At 44.1% G+C, this 17,423-nt stretch overlaps 1 protein-coding gene across 1 annotated transcript in view; it reads right to left on the bottom strand.

Annotated features, from left to right (window-relative positions):
• Positions 1–557: 557 nt before the first annotated feature.
• SMG1 (SMG1 nonsense mediated mRNA decay associated PI3K related kinase) overlaps positions 558–17,423 on the bottom strand; it is an 84,545-nt gene continuing 67,679 nt past the window's right edge. Inside the window, exons 49-63 of the mRNA XM_004705751.4 lie at positions 16,648–16,920; positions 16,210–16,444; positions 15,709–15,935; positions 13,548–13,698; positions 13,278–13,467; positions 12,494–12,963; positions 9,826–9,963; positions 8,570–8,722; positions 7,453–7,632; positions 6,532–6,759; positions 4,183–4,394; positions 3,947–4,053; positions 2,779–2,958; positions 2,591–2,697; positions 558–1,796 (exon numbers count right to left, since the gene is read on the bottom strand). Of these exons, the coding sequence (XP_004705808.1) occupies positions 1,719–1,796; positions 2,591–2,697; positions 2,779–2,958; positions 3,947–4,053; positions 4,183–4,394; positions 6,532–6,759; positions 7,453–7,632; positions 8,570–8,722; positions 9,826–9,963; positions 12,494–12,963; positions 13,278–13,467; positions 13,548–13,698; positions 15,709–15,935; positions 16,210–16,444; positions 16,648–16,920 (2,929 nt within the window). The 3' untranslated portion in view covers positions 558–1,718. The remainder of the gene's footprint in view (positions 1,797–2,590; positions 2,698–2,778; positions 2,959–3,946; positions 4,054–4,182; positions 4,395–6,531; positions 6,760–7,452; positions 7,633–8,569; positions 8,723–9,825; positions 9,964–12,493; positions 12,964–13,277; positions 13,468–13,547; positions 13,699–15,708; positions 15,936–16,209; positions 16,445–16,647; positions 16,921–17,423) is intronic.

Genomic DNA, 17,423 nt, shown 5'->3' with positions numbered 1-17,423 from the left:
TGCGCTGTAACGCAGGCTATTCAAACACTGCCTTTCCTGCAATACTTGCAATATTAAAGGCCTGATTCGCAAAGGGTCTCAAGGGTCTTAGGTTCACTTGGCGATCGGATGGGAACACAGCTCGTGAAGTTTTTCCTGAATACTTTTCACACTTGTCTGTGAACTCTGGCAACCAGCGAGCAGTGGGGCTGCTCCAGGAAAGGCAGGGCCCAGGTTCCACTCTGATCGAGTTAATAGTTGATCTGAAGGTTCCTACCCAAGCCTGGATTTTCCTTTTGGAACAATTTCCTTTCTGCAGCCAGCCCTGCACGGCATGCAACGCTGACTGTGAGGAATCCCTGGTCATCCCCTACTGCCACGGCTGACCGACAAACAAGGGACTGAAGCTGTGCAGAGGGCGAGGGGCTTCCCAGGCGACCTTAATAACCGATTTCTCAAAGATGGTGCTCACTTTGGCTGATGTTTCAGGCAACTGTGCTAAATGCACAGCACTTTCAATTTACACTCTGTCCATTAAAAGGATCAAATGAGAACACTGAATTAAAGCAAGAGTTCACTTGACCTCCACGAGAACATCACTTTATTGTTCATCTTTCATCAACCACGCGAAACTCGAGTGGACTCTAGCCTGGTGTGCTCGAGGTAAAATATTACAATGGATTACCTACTCTATAAAAAGCAAAACAAAACACGACAGCTATCACAGAAGAGGGAAAATGTGAATGACCCCCGAGAATGTACACTATAAAGCAAAGGGAGAGTGTACACTAAATCAAACATCAGTTAGATTCATTGCCTTTGAATGCACAGTGACAATTCTGGGAAACTGTACATGATAGAATCACAAAAATGACACAAATAACCAGAAGAACATTTAATATGTGATCATTAACCTTTAAACGATCCTGGAATTTTCCGTGCCATCAGTGGTTGTGGACAAATGTCTGTTTCTCACTCCGAATCCAAGCTGTTTCCAGCACCGAGATGGAAGTGTATGAAACACGAGGCTTGAGATAAAAGTGAATCTGAAAGATGGCCAGTCTGCTCGATCGGGTCAAAGGGGTCATGTGGAGAGGGGTCAGGGTGGGGACGGCGGGTGGTTTTCTCCATTCATTTCAGAAGCAAGTGCTTCTTCCAATGTAGTGTATCTGTTACATAGCTCTCCGTTTTCAGTCCATTTCTGAAATTCATAGCGCATAGCCTTTTGGTACTTCCTGGTCAGCCCAACCAGTACCGCTGCCGACAACCAGTAGCTCGAGCATCTGAACGCACCCAGCAGTCCTCCTCGGCTGTGACTTCTCCGCGGCCCTGCTCTCTGTGGCTGAGCGGGTTGGTTGGTCCTGGGTTGCACACAGGGTCAGGTGGGAGGAAGTTCCAAATCACTCTGTGCCCCGCGGCACCCCGCTTTCTTTCTGCGGCTAACCTCCTGACACGATTGCGGCGGTTCTGTGGCAAAAAACAATCTCCGTGTGCAGGCGGTGAGCGTTCTTTCCTTCACCCTTGACCCGAGGGTTGCAGGCCATGGTGTTGGGCGTATCCCTGAGTGCAGCTGTCCTGCAGGACTCGCTTCCGAGCGCACCGAGAGTCCCTAGGTTTCCTCAGAGGAAGCCCCCAGTTGCATCACCACCGACTGTGGTGTGGCTTTGGATGCCTGAGGCTGAGTTGATTCTGGTGGATGTCTGACCTCGCTTAACCAGACTCATCTCCTGTCTTGCCCTTCATACCCAGGCTGTCCAACCTTCATACAGCTGAGCCAAGTTATCTAGATTAGTTGCTTCCTTAATGACATAGTCAACCTGTAAAGAGAAGTAGGAGAGTATTGAAAGCCATTAAAAACTCAAAAGGACATGCGTTACAAATATGTATTATTTGAACCATTTAAATTTGAGGTCACTGGGTAAATGCTCAGCTGCTGTATTAGCCAATGTCTAGGGCAGAGCCTGGGCCAAGGTGGTTCTCAAAACAAATGTGCCCTCATCCTGACTCTGCTAGGCTTTATTAGAGAGAGAGATATAACCCCCTAGAAAGAGGGCTTCAATGACACTGCTGGGAGAATATCAAGGTAGTGACTGCAGAGAAACTTTCAACAATACATAAGGCACTTCATGGCTACTAACAACACCTAAAGTGCTAACCTCACTAGATGAAAAACCTGCACGAACAGCAAGTCCCCGGCCGCAGCCAATCTAGTACTGAAGACCAATGCGCAATATAAGGAAGCTTTGACCACGCACTACAGGATGATCTAGAATGCCTGCACTAGGTGCACATACTGTGTGCGTTATTGAAGCACTGAACAGGAATTGAACTTAATAAACTGCCAGTGGACCGTGGTTTGGTGGAGGAGAGGGTCAGACCACACCTTCAAGCCCCTCCGTGAGCAGGGGAGAGTAGGTGTTACCGGGAGCATGGAGGGAATGCTGCAGATTACTAGGCACCGCCAGCAGGGGGCTCAGAATCTTCTGGGTCCCAATAGTTGACTCAAGTTCCTCATTTTTGATGAGCCACCAAAGAGGTAGATGAGAAAGATCTGTAAACCTCTACTTTTGGGGCAGTATTAAAATATGTAACAAGTTTAAAGAGCAGTCACCTGTTCAGCAACTGACATCCTCCTGTTTGGATCCACATCTCGGCCCTCTAACTTGGCTTTCACCCTCTTCCACACGCTCACTGCATAGGAGTTTCTCTCTTGCACAGCTATGAAGCAATGCAAAGACTGGTGAGTCAAGTTGCCATCTTGCATAAAAAGGAAAGGTGTTCTTAGTTTTAAATGATTACCTTTCCCAGTTTTAGGATCTCTGACAGCCTTTTTAGGACTACACGCAACACTCCTGCCAGTTCCTGGAACAGTGCTTGGCGGTGTATCTGCTGATGTTGCCAGATTTTTCTGAACCAGCTTTTTCGCATTCTGTGACATGGTATCCGGCTGAGTCTTCTGGCCAGTGTTGCTCCGGACGGCTACAGAAAAAGTTGGTACCTCAACTTACATGTTCACAAAAGATAAGAGGGAAAGGGGCAAAGGGAGAAGTACAGAGGCGGTGGAGTTAAATACCCCAAGAGACATCAACTACAAATGTACCACCCTGAAAATAGATTTTAACCCTGAAACTCCTTCTCCCTTGACATAGTAATAGCCTAAAGAGAGTCCTAGCTTGTTGAGTGACATCAAAAATCTACAAACAAGTTATTGCCAACACTGGAAGATTAACACAGTACAGTCCTAGAACTGCATATGAAATGTGACTATTCAGTTTTTAAACGATGGCTTAAATAAAAAATTATCAATGTGTAACACTGAGAAAAAGCCACCAAAAACTGCATTCAGAAGACTGACTCCTACTTGTGTGCACATGCAGAGAAACCAGTCAGGAAACAGCAACTCTCCCTCTGCTGGGAACACAGGGAGCCACACTGTCGCTGACTTGACTGACAGCCAGCGCTACAGGACAGGGATGCCAAGGCTCTAGGTTGTTACGGAGGCCGACTGCCACAACTGCTAACCTTTGATCTGCAGCTGAGCACTCAAGCCCTGTATCACCAGGGCTCTTCCACTGGCTTCAAACCCACTGCCACTGAGTCAATTCTGACGCACATTGACCCTTTATAGGGTTTTCAAGGTTGTCAATTTTTACAGGAACAAAGAGCCTCATCTTTCCTCTGCGGAGTCACCGGTGGGTTTGAAACAACTACTTTGAGGTTAGCAGTCCAACCCTTGCCCACTGGTGAAAAACAGGGTTCTTCCTATTTGAAACAGAACTACAAATTTTCCTCTCTCGTGTATTTTTCTAAATCATTTTAAGCAGCATAGGTCTTATCATACTTCAAAAAGAATATTTGAAATAAAGTATCTTTAGTGAATATTTTTGAAGGTAAACCAGATGTGGTTCAGTTTGAGAACCTGCAGCGTCTGTGTGGGGCAGGTCTTCCAGGAGTCGGCAAGTCCTACCTGCAGCAAAGGACGGCTGGTACGGAGCAGACGATGTCGGACTCGAGCACTCGTTTGCTGCATCAGTGACTAGGGGTGATGCAAAGCTCACTAAATTATTATAGATACTGCAATAAAAAATGAAATAGTTTACTGACCGAGTGCTTTCCCGGATCCTTCTTATAAACATCAACAAAACTAAAAAATGAAATTGAGACAGAACTTGTTGTAACAGACATTTTAGATTTGAGCCTTACCTCTGACTTTGTGTTTTCAGTTCTTTCAAGGTTGGGGTTATTTCTTGGAGCATTTCAGTGTGTTCTTGACTTCTGACCTGGCCCATGGCCTGGACTAACGTGAACAGTACCGTTTGAATGTTATCTTGCCACGATTTATATTCACCCAAAAACTGCCTTACACTGTTCTCATAGGGAACATCTTCACCATCTGCCACAGCAGCTTCTTCATCCTAGAATCAATATTTTAACAAGCTTTTAAAAAGATCTCTGTCTCCACAATTACTTTTCAGAGCTTAAGAATAAATAAAAAAATTAAAAAAAGAAGTAATAAATATTTCAGATTTCAATTACTGTATGTATCCAAAGTCCTTGGGTTACAAATGTTCAACTTAAGGATAATTCTTACTTGCCCTTTAATGTGTTTTTTTTTCCTTTTAATGTTCTTTGCCTAATTTTTAATTGGACTTTTATCATTTTGTGGTTGAGGTGTTAAAGTTTTCTATTAAACCTTTGTCAGATACTTTGTTGCCAATTCCCCCACTATATATGTTCTCTTTTTACTTTTTTTGGAAGTCTTCTGATGAACATAAGTATTTAAGTGTTGGAGGTCTCAGTGATCTTCTTTGTCTTCTGCTGTTTGTGCATTGTTAACTATGCCCGATAGTCTACGTATGCCATTGATTAGGGCCCCTAACTTTGTTGCTATTTATAATTCTATGTATTTTACAGCTTTAGGTTAGTCTTTGATATATTTTGGGTTAGCATTTGAATATGGCATACAGTATGGGTCATCTTCCATTTTTCTACAAATAGCCAGTTTTTCCAGCAATGTTTATTGAAAGATCATCTCTTCCTCAATTATTGGACTTTGGTTCTTTGTTGAACATCAGCTGTCTACAGTCCATGCTTTTTGAAATGAAGATTTTCACGAGAAGCACACAATGAGTGTCTCCATTTTACCACAGCTGTTAGTCCTATTGGGCTTCTGCCCTCTTATTTCAAAGAAACCATTCCTAGCCTTTTCCCTTGGGGTGGCATCTTCGAAACTAGCAGTTGAATTCTCACCTGCTTCCGTAGTCTTACAAAGTCTTAATGAAAGGTTTTGTCATGAGAAACAGGAACAGACTGGAATTTTCACAATGTGGGTGATAGGTCATGGTAACCAGAATGGAAAAAAACTATGGGCCAAAGACCTGAAATGGGCGACTTGGAAGAAGGGTAATAAACACTCTTTGGGGAGGCTGATGAGGAGACTGCATTAGTAAGAGGGCTGAGGAAAGACACACACATTTCTACTACCATCTTTGAGTGGGGCGCTGTCATCCTTGAAGCCCTACTTTATGTAAATGTAACCCTTACTTTGCTGCAAGAGTAGCTTTGAAATCACGGGAAAAGCTTTGAGTCTTTTCTTACCTACCAAGGGCATGACTGCTAAGTCAAGCTGGCACAGGGTTTCCAAAACTGTAAATCTCTAGGGAGGTAGAGCGTCTCACCTTTCTCCCTTGGAGCCAATGGAAGGCGTGGATTGCCAACCTTGCAGGGGCCACCGGGCTCCTTTCTTACACACTAAAGTAAGACTACGTGAAAACTTCATGAGCCTGCTCTAAATTCCCACCCCTCCCTTGCTACTGAGAATTGAGCCAAAATTTCCAGAGCATATCAGTTTTACAACTAATAATTTATATCCATCCATTTCAATCACCTTAATGTACGATCCCTTACCCCACTTCCTCCCACTGTTTGTTTCCATTCTCCCTCTCCTCCCCACCCCCGCCCCCTCTGCCCTTTCTTAAGACAGGCATCAATCTTGTTTGCTGTAACACAGGGGCTGCCTGTGTTCTGTTTATTATAGTTCAATTTATTTCCTACAGAAATCTGATTTGTTATATATATATATATATATATACATAAAATGAGAACATAATTTCACTATTTACTGTTTTGTGACCATGAAAGATGTAAATTAGCTTTTCAGGGGGCTCGGTTTCCTTACTATACTTAGATTCTGTAGGACGCTAGAGGAAAAAGTGGCAAAATTTCATTTTGGAGGATATGGGGTGAGAGGGATGTGGCTGAGGAAGAGAAATGGGAGATCTAAGCCTCCTGAGACTTGGTTCAAGTCTCAGCTCCGATATAAATTGTGTGACCATTGGTTAGTCAACTAATTTCTATGAGCCTCAGTGTTTTTCTGTGTATACAATCAGAATAATTTCACCTGTCAAAAGACAAATAATGTTGGTTATAAACAAATTAGAAGATACGACTTGGGACAGTTTTTGTCACAAAACATCATCAATTTTTCACAACTAAAACAACTTGTAATTTTACAAAGAGAGTGACTGTGAGTGTGCCCAGTCTTGGACTTACCTTAGCCATTGCTTTCAGGAGATGTTTGACATCACCGAGCTGTCGGTTATGGCCAGTGAGCACAGTTTTTATATTATCAACCAGGTTCTGAATTGTTTCACAGACCAGTTCTATTTGTTGTTCTTTCTCTGTCTGAATTGTCCTCTGACTAGACATATCCTGGGTCAACTGCTTGTGTGCAGACAAAAGCCATTCTGAGCTGCCGATGGGATGTTCAAGGCTGGTGTCCTAAACAGAACAAACATTTGATTATTAAGTACCAGCTGGAATCATTTGCTTCCTATCATCATCATCATCATATTCACCACCACCATGAACTATCAGTAACTCAAACAGCCATAAAGAGAACCTCCTTGGCTGAGAGCCATATAACGGTTATCCTAAAAAAAAATAGTGCTCAGTTTCTTCAATCCCTAAGATACAGACTAAAATTTTAAACTTTTCTTAAAGTTGCTTGAAGTTGAATCCCTGAGAAATATATTTGGAAGAACCATCTGTCTCTGGTGCCTATACTCACCAAATGCACTAAACAACAACAACAAAAAAAAGCTAAAGCTTCCCAGTACACAGCCTCAACCCCTCCCACACTATATATAGAAAGGCTAAGCTTATCAGCTTGGTATTGTCGGCATTTATCTCACCACTACCCTACTTTCATAGCACCTCAATCACTCACTACTTAGCCAACATCTTCTCCTTGTAGGTAGGTCTAAGAATCCTTTTCACTTCTCCACTCCTTACCTATGTACTTAAGTTCCTTGAAGACTATAGCAAGGTTTCCTTGACAACAAAGGTTTACATAGAGCACAGGTTCATAGATGGAAGCTATGTGAATGTACCAGTGAAACTGACTGAGGGCAATCACTGGCCTATCACTTTAAACACCAAGTCTCTTTACTCTCACCAAGACTGCAAACTCACCACTCTCTGTAATAGGCGAAGCTCTAATTCAGAGACTGAGCTGTTAAACTGGGATGCAAATGAACACATTTGCTGACACCGTTTGATTAGTTCAAATAATGCAGCGTCTAGGTTTAAGGCTTCTGCCGTTCTCGTTCGTAAACTTTCAAAGTGAATGATGTTGCTGCAGAGGAAAGTGACCTGGGAAGAAGCAAAAGAGGAATGAAGCCACTTCAACAAGGAACCAGCTGCCATTACTGACACGGACAATTACTATCTGCTCATTTCCAGAAGTGAGGCTCTGAAAAATAAGGTGAAATTCTTATAAAGGCTTTTAAAAAATACATCTTCCACAGGCTTATTTTAAAAAGAGAAACCTTATTCCATAATAGAGCTGTCATTAATATTCAGTTGCAATCAATTGTGCTGTACGTCCAAATCACAGACGATTTCTGCCAAACCATTCTAAAGTCTACTCCTGCTTAACTTTATAAGGATCACAGAACACACTGAACACTGGGTAAGTGCATTTTTTACTAACAGTGTTAGCAGTGTTGCCATGTTTACAGAAAATAAAAGAATATGTTCAAATGCTCAGAACTGTTACATGTAAGAGAAAGGGAGGCACTGTTAGATGAATCTAAAGGGGACTTAAGCTGATGATCATGACTCTTGGCGATGGGTACAGAGGGTCTGAGTATCATTAAACTAGTCTAGCTGTGCACCTGGTTCCAAGTTTTCCTCACAGAGGGCCTCCTCCCCTCACCCCTCGATCTCAAGGCGGTGAACCCACAGGCCTGGGCAGCACGCCAGACCAGAGGGGAAAGCCTTTGTCATAGATAGAGGGACTCTAAGATATAGATGGAATTAAGACTTTGTTTCTTTTAAAATACAGGATTAATCCACTTCCTTTAATGATCAATGGAAAGGCAACATGGACCTAGGCAAAGAAACAGCTTGGAGCTCAGCGTAGGGAAGCTCCCTAAGGCCTTCCAGTCGTTACCCTGCCAAACCTCGAGCCTCGGTTCTCCTGGTTTTCCCACACAGGTAACCCGAATCAGTTCAGCACGTGAGCTGCACAGGGCGACCGACACTCCCGTGACTGTATTGTGAAGATGGCACTTGTACGTCACAGTACCTGACTTGCTCTCTGGCTCTCTTTAAGAACAAGATTTCTTCTTTCGGCTATTGTTGCTTCAAAATCCTGTAGTACGGGTGCCAAGGCTGGATTGGCACCACCTGCCCACTTGAGTCGCTGCTCAATACTTGCTTCAAGCGCTGCTAGTTTCTCCTATAAAAAAAATCCCACAGCATCACAGTGATCTGCATTTCTTTCCACTTCCTGTAGGGCGATCATTTCAGGCAACGTGAAAGACAGTCAACAGAAGCAGGGTGGGCAGATGTCATTTAACCAACAGTTTACCCTCTTTCAAAAGTAGCCTCGATTGCACTTTGAATACGTCAGCCTAAAAGGGTGTGGGAGGTTCTAAGTTTATTATCCCGAAATTTGCAGAGCACATTTTCATCTCATTAAAAACACAACAAAAGAACCTCGGCTATACCAAAGCTCTACTTACTACTCTATGGAGGCTACTTATAAGAACATCTATTTATATTTTTCACTATGAAAAGTGAAAGGCAGATTCCCGTACATTTAGTAGTGAGCAATGCGAAAAACCTGCCAATTATAATGGCACAGTTTTTACTATTTAGTCAATTATTTCAGACAGAAAACTTCAGTTGCTCTCTCACACACTCATCTTTAAAAAACAAAACAAGGAAAAAAACTCCCCTGAAGTGAAAACATCGCGTATCTACAATATGCTCTACAGAAAGTCCATCTCAATCTTCAAGAAGTGAGCTCGAGAAAGGTTTTGTTTAAAAGCACTTTTTTAAAATCTGAGAAATATTCCTACACATGCGAGGTAAGCAATACAAAGATGGATGCTGTCACCATCCAGCCTAGTTTCTCTTATTAAAAAACGAGAGGTGGGAAGATTAAGTGTCTAACTAAAATGAGAAAGACAAGTACAGTCAGTAATACAAGTTTGGCAAAAAATTCTGGTGCTGTTACAACACAGAACTCCATCATCCACACAACAGCCACCAGAAATGCCCCAGCTTCTTGCACATTAGTAATCCGGATATAACCACTTACACACGTTTCAGAAAAGACACTGACCACTCGGAGTCTGTCTAATCATAACGGTTCCCTGGGTGTATGAAGTCACAGAAATGGTCACAACAACCTGAATTATTCAATATACCTCGTATAAAAGTTAAGAAATAAAAACTATGAACAAGAATGATGCTCTCTGGCAGATGTGCTGAGCAAAGAACTAACATTTCTTCACCGTGCAGGGCAAGTCTAAAATCAGATCTAACAAAACACACCTGGACTGTTGCAATGGATGTTTCGATCTGGCTCAGAGTGTGGAGTTTCTTCTTCATGCTTGTTAGGATGGCAGAACGAGGTGGCGGGGTGACTGACATGGCTTGTGGTCGGTTGATAAGAAGGTCTTCATGCTGCCACTGTTTAAGAGGAAAGGAAATGTAACAGAATCAACTGATAAAAGGCCTCTAGACAGGTAAGGGAGACAGGTGTTGGGTAGCAAAGGGGTGGGGCTGAGGAGGATGGCATACACAACCAGCTGCAGCGGGGGTGGGTGGGAAGGGTGATAGAAGACACAATGTATAAGAAGCACACCCAGGGGTAAGACGGTTCCTAAAGTGGATCACATCTATTTCTGGGAGCAGTGACTTGGACATTTAAACAGCAATTCTGAAGACAATCCTAATCTAGGGGAAAGTTTAGTACAACCCTCACTCTCCACTCCCACCCAAATAGCCGTGGTTAGGAGAGAAGAAGGGAGCGAGTATGACTGTGTGTTGTTACTGTTTGTTTCTAGGGAGGCTGTCTACAGGCTACGCAGGTGACTGAAAAAATACAGAATCTCAAAATGAAAAGAAAGGGGTAGGCAACTGTTGATGGAGGATTAAGTCATCTGTAGGTTATAAATATAAAGTTCACTTAAGAAGGCCCAAAAAGACATCTGGGATATAATCTAAGAATTCTACATCGACACCATACCTGTATCTGAAAATGTGACTCATAAATTTTTAAAGGATTTTTAAAGCATTTTCCCCAAAGTGGCTTACCTGTTAGGCTGCTAACCCCAAGGTCTGCAGCTTGAACTCACCTCGGGAGAAAGATGGGGCTTTCTGCTCAGGTAAAGAGTTACAGTCCCAGAGGGGTAGTTGTACAGGGTCACTATGAGTCAGAATTGATTCTATGACTGTGAGTGCATGTGGGTTTTTAAATTTCCAAAGTAAGTAAAATAATAGAACAAGTATTTTAAGGAATACAAACCAAAAAAATCAATGTGTTATATTACCTATAACTAACAATATACCTTTGCTCTGCACGTGAGGAGCCCCGGTTAAACCACAAGGTTAGCAGTTCCAACTCACAGTGCTCTGTGGGCGTGGTGAAGCTCTCTGCTTCCGGAAAGGTTTAGTCTCAGAAGCCCTGTTAGGGGTCCCTATGAGTCAGAATTGACTCAATGGCAATGGGCGTGGTTTTTGGCTTAGTCTTCTTCACTTGTTGGCAATTTTGTTAGCCAATCCTACTTGGCACATTAATATGACAGCAGACATGGCAGCAACGTCTATACAGTAACCCCTCACTGGGGCCTTGGGGCAGCTGCCGTGTGAACAAGCACAGGACAGCGCTGAGACAGCAGAACCTGTTTTGGGTTCCGATTTCAGAACTAACAGAGGTGGGGAAAGGAAGAAAGAGAGAGGCCTGGGAGAGAGTGTTTGGAAGAGATCCATGTGAACTTTATGACACTGTGAAGTGAGTCGAGCTGGGCCTGAAGCCGAGTGGTCAGGCTCCCCGCACCTTCACAGAAAGGCCCGGCCTCAGTGGCCCGACAGCCCCAGAGGGTAGATCCTGAGCGCAGGGCTGGGAGTGGGGCCCTGAAGGTCAGTGAGGGAAGCTCTGACCAGCACAGGTGGCAGGTTAAGCTTCAGCCCACTGTCTCCTCCAAGTCTCCTTCTCCACAGAGGAATATGCACGACTGGACCCGCCGATAAGCACATCGGTCAATTTTAGCTCTTTCCAGGAATAAAACAACAACAAACCAGACAAGAAAGTGGTCTGAAAACAGGAAAAAACAAAACAAAACAGCCTTCACTTTTGCTTAGTGACCCATGTCAGCAAATGGCAAATGAGGAGAGTGTAGAATGTATAATCTAGGCAATTTTAGAAGTTGATTTGATTTCTCTTTTCAGCTTTTGAGCTGTCCAAAGAGAGACAGACGCTGGTTCCCGTGACTAAAGGGAACCCAACAATCCCACCACCGGCAGCAGCGCCTGTACCAGCAATACCAACCAACCATTCCGAATGTTTACGTGTAGCCATGTTAGAAGTTGCCAACAGGCCAGCAGTCCATGTGAACCAGGAGAACTCCTCACTGTGCTGAGTGCCCAACACAGGCCGCCATCTGCAGCCTGCACAGCCGGTCTCCTGTGAGGGCACGGACCCCATTCTACAGGTAAGACAACTGGAGCACAGGGAAATTCAACGCAAATTCAGATACTAAGTCTGACTTGAATCCAAACTCCTTTCGGCCAAGTCTGTGCTGTCACAGAAAACCGTATTGCTGTTGAATGGATTCCAATTCATAGTGACTCTTGAATACTTAAGGACAAAAGAAGACTTCTAAAAATAATTCCAAAATGAAGACAGATTTAGAGTGACAGGGAAGCAGAACTCTCTCCAGAAATAACCTTCATGAACTGAATGTTCAAAAGGACAAGAAGCAGATCTAGAGTGAGCCGTTTCCATTTTTGTTCACGAGGAATACTTAATGACATGGGCATGCAAGCCACACAGCCTGAATGGCAATAACTCGCAGGGCAGGGAACCACTACGGAGAAAACGTCAAAATGCTGAACGTGGGCTCATGCTAGTTGGCACAACCGTAGGCACTTGGATGCTCTCCTCTGCCTATTTCCCATCTGGCGGAAGGAGTCAGAAGCCCGGTACCGAAGGACTGACCTGGAACATGGCGATGTGCAGCTGCACGCGCTGCAGGCTCGTCTTACAGGAAGAGATGCTGGTCTCCAGCCTTCGCACCAGGTCGTGCTTCTTCCAGGCAGTGTCAAAGGAGCTGGCTAACACGGTCGCCCTGTTCATGACCAGCTGAGAGAACTTCCCGATCTGGATGTTGTGTTCCACCGCTTTCTTACACAGATCGTCCACAGAAACTTTGCTTTCCGCACCGAAGTCCTTGGCCTCTACTTGGGCGATGATGTCGACTCCCAGCGCGCTGATGAAACTGCAGAGCGTGAGCCCGAGGGCTTGGTTGGGGAGTCCGATTAGGAGCTGCCTCACAAAGTCAGCAGTGAAGGCCTTGATAGGTTTGGCCATTTGGTCTTCACTGAAACAAGAGTTCCTAAACAGGGTTTTCACATTGACAATGGGAACAGGTCCATTTACAGTATTTTGATCTTCAAGGGAGCTTGATCCTAAAAAAGAAAATTTCTTCTTAAAGTATTGCATGCACAAAGAAATTAAAAGCAATCATGCTATTCACGTAAGGGACAATGGAGCTGGTGGCTGGCACCTGTGCAGGGGAGGGCGAGTCAGCGTGGCCCACTCACACCACCGAGAGAAAAGCAGGGGACCTGCCCCACCAGGCAGCCTGCTTACTCTGCTCCCAGCTCCCACAGTCCCATCTCTCAAGCAGGGTTGACAGATGTACGATTCAAGTCAGCCCACTCCTCTCGGCTGCTTTCCAAAGCACAACACAGAGCCAGCATGCTTAAATATAGAATATTACCTGACAAAGTTTTCGAAAAAGTACCACAGAGCCTGAAAAACTCTTTAATTGTCTGTAGTCTTTTTAGAAAGAAAATTTCCTCGAGCACTTGCCGGTGATTATCATCATCAAAAAAATTGACTTGGGTGCTCCTGGCTTCCCTTATGATGTCAATCTTCCGCCAAGCTATGGGAATCTCCATCTTGTTTAACTATGTGAAGGAGAGAAAGGATGGTTCACTGTGCCATTCTTCACACACGGAACAACTGTGAGTGCAGCTGCATTAGTTACCTTCTCAACCAGTAAGCCGAAAGCAGTTTCGACTTGGGCGAACATGCCATCAAAGGCTACCAAAAGCATCTGGCCGGCCGACATTTTTGGTGTTTCATCAACGGTACCATTTCTTGGTTGGATCAATTCGCCATACTGGGCGTGGAGTAGTCTAGAGGAAAAGAAAACAGAGCTGAAGCTCTCACTGAGGAGAAATGCACTTTGGAGGGGCAAGAAGATCAACAATTTTCATGCCCAGCACTCGACTCTAGGATGGCTTTTGACCTTAAGAAAGAGCTGCAGTGATAAAATGGTATTTAATGTCAATCATGCTGTCAAACCAGTGGTCCAAGTTTAGTATTCTCCCCTATTCGTGGGAAATAATTTATGAACTTCAATTATTACTGTTATTCAATTAATACTGTTCAACATGGAACAGTAAAGCCTCACTTTAAGCACAGAATATGAAATACTATGAACTCTCAAAATCATGAAGAATCATACAGTTCCAAAGACGACAGGCTGAGCAAATTACGAGTCACATGACTGCCCCTGTGACAAGCCAACCAGACAGACCGAAATACCTGCCAATTTACGCTAACACAGAACCGTGCCCACTTTGAATTCAAGGTCAGAAATTCACACCTCACATTATCAGCCTGAGATTTATAGTGCTGATATAAACAGGTTATATTCTAAGCATTTAATATAAGAAGCAAAAATATAATTACTTAGTTCCTATACTTACTAAGAGGAAAACTCTGTTAACTAGAATGCACCCATGGGTGCAGTGAACTACTTAATGGCCCTTCTAATCAGAGATGGCGAGACTTCATCTCACGTACTTGCCACATGCTGTCTGGAAGACACCAGTCCCCGGAGCAGGCCAATATAGTTGGTAAAGTAGAGGGGCAGCAAAAAATTGGCGGCAGACCGACACAGTGGCTACAACAATGGGCTCAAACATTAGGATAATTGCAAGGTGGCAAGGGCCAGGCATTCTGTTGAACATAGGGTCGCTATGAGCTGGAACAGACGCTTCAGCACCTTACAGCCACAACCACCTTGTTATCCCCACATAATGATTAGGTGGCAGCAAGCAAATAAGATGTAAGGTGATGGCTGCGGTTAGGGGGTCAACTTAGGTAGACCATGATTCCCAGTATTCTGTGCTTGTCCTCCACTTTGTAAGTTAAAGTAATTATCCTCCATTGTGTGTGTGTGTGTGTGTGTGTTGTGAATCCTGACCCTTATATTTGTGGCAGGACGAAGTTAAGCTAATGATGGTTAGGTTCATTTTTAAATTAATGAGGCAAGAGTAGGGTGGGATCACTGCCCTTGTGTGACACCTTTTATCTTACAAGAAAGGAAGGAGAGGGAAGCAAACAGAAAAAGAGGAAGACCTGATTACCACCAATAGGAAGAGACAGGAGTGGAATGTGTCCTTTGGACCCAGGACCCCTATACTGGGAACCTCATACACCCAAGGGATAGAGCGTGTTAACACTGGATACAATAAAAAGCGGCAGCCAGAGAGCCAGAATAGCATGTGACAGTGCAATGGGCTTCGCAAACCAACAGACTGAGAAAGCTGAGCACCTTTAGGCTGAGGCTTACAGGTGGTGTGGGCTGTCTCTGGGCACTATCAATGGAACTGAAGAGCTTTACAACAATTCCTGAGACCACCCTACAAGCAGAGCCAAGAGAAAAGGCTGTCTCTACCAAACAACTGTACCTGGGTAACCTGTTACTTCCACAATAAACCCTGTAAGAGCTAGGTGGACACGGCAACGAATAAGCAACCCCTCCAGGGAAGGGCAGAGTATCACGGGGGTAGTGGTGGTGGTGGTGGCTGTATCCAACTGCGGAAAAAGTCAGACTATGGAGGCAAGGGTGAGCTCCTCTCTACCTCGTACACAAATGGTGAATGTGGACTAGGTTCCGTAGATTGTACCAATGGCCATTGTTCCACTACAGGTACGTTAGATGGAAACACAGGAGGGAGAGGGGTGAAAGGTGCATCATTCTGGGAATCTATATTCAACATTAAAAGTTAAAAACGAGGTATGTGTGTATGTATTGGTACATAATTAAACACACGCATACTAACTTGAGCTCAGGATGCCACCATCTGGTTTTCTAATCACTTCTAGGATACAGAACAGAGCTGCCCTTCACTTGCCTGGCAACATCAATGTAATGAGCATGTGTTTCTTCTTCGAGTCCCATAGCTGCATTTCTTAAATAGGCTTGAAGAGATTCAACCAGAGTCTGCAGGGGAACGCCATCGGTCGTCTGCTCAATAAGATTGTCCAGTTCATGAAGCATACTTTCTAAGGTGTATTCCCCTTTCATTAAACATCGGAGGGCTTCTGGAAATATGATTTGCCGGAAATTGGAGTTTAACTCCTACAAACACATGAGAAACAGTGTGTTTAGATAAACACTTAGTTAGGGAGCACAGAGACTGAAAGGTCATTATCACAGAAAATAAGAAACTTATGAAAAGTGTGGGAAACATAATGTCAAAAAATTTAGAACAAACTTCTACAAGCCTAATGGGAGTTACGGCTACAGCTCACACACTGGTCTACATTTTAAATGACTGCTTGGGCAACACTCAGGGAGAAGTGATGAGAAACCAAGTTCACTACTGATGAAATAGCCACCGTCAAGTGTCCACCTGAAGTGAGGTGTAGACTCCGTTGGCTAAGTGCACAGCTTCGGACGCTTCAGCAGGGTTGGGGATATCCAAGTCCTGGGGGGTCAGGCGGCACTGCTTCAGCAACTGAACTAGGCAGGTGACGTTCCCACTCATGCTGCAGAGCTCCTCCAAGAACCAGGCCCCGTCTCGGGAAGTCAGGTCGACCAGCTGCTCCCCAGCACTGGCAGCTGCCCCTTCCATCATCAGATTGCGCCTAAAAGGGGTAAGGATGTGCACAGTGAAGACACAGACAGCATTTCCTGCTTTGAGACCTTCTGAGCTTAAATGTATCGATGGCAAAAGACACACACCTTCAGATGCGGTAACACAGGCTAGAGCTCAGCAAGGGTGAACTCAATGCACTCGCATGTTTTAAAGCCAAGGAAACAGTCTCGACAGAAGGATCAGGAAACTCACCTTGTAAGAGTGCAAAGGGCAGAAATAATAACACTTGCTAGACTCAAGGATCCTTCTTCTCCATTCTCATGAAGGAAAACTTTAATGCAACGTTCAATTTCCTTCAGCTGGTCTTCGCACACTGGCACGGTGACGGCTTCTTGTTTCAGGCGCTCCACCTGTCTGATTAGCCTGCTGTTCATGTCTGCGGCGTACCGCTGCAGGGTCATCTCCGTGGCAGTGATGAACTGACACACTGTCGGGGGTGGTTGGGGAGCATACTGCATCTCATATCTGTAACAATCAAGAGGCACGTGCTTGTAACATTATCAGCCTGGTAATGAAAGTTCATCGCACTTTACAAAACACTATAAAAGAGAGAATATTGCACTTGGTCCTCCAACTTGAAAGAATGGGAACCATTATTCATTTCATAGGTGACAAATTTTCAAGAGCTGAAGCAATTTCCAAATATGACTCATCACTCCTTATTCTAACCCCACTGTTCTTATGCTGGGACTATGTTTTAATTAGAAAAAAATCACATATAAGCTCAGATGCTCTAAAACCTAACAATTCCATCAATCCTTTTGGGGGGAAAAAAACAAATACAAAGGCCATTGAATGAATTCAACAATTTGGAAGACATGGATAAATTCTTAGAAAAACAAACCCTACCTAGACTATCCTCGGTGGACGTCAAGAATCTCAATAGACCCATATCAATAGAAGAAATAGACAAGGTTATCAAGGGACTACCAACAAAAAAATCCCCTGGACCAGATGGCTTCACTGGA

The sequence above is a fragment of the Echinops telfairi genome, unplaced genomic scaffold (genome assembly GCF_000313985.2).
Source record: "Echinops telfairi isolate 266 unplaced genomic scaffold, ASM31398v2 ScPeMD7_5;HRSCAF=22, whole genome shotgun sequence".
NCBI classification, from domain to species: Eukaryota; Metazoa; Chordata; class Mammalia; order Afrosoricida; family Tenrecidae; genus Echinops; species Echinops telfairi.
Note: the sequence above shows the minus strand (reverse complement) of the source record. Positions and strands in the feature narration are given on the sequence as shown.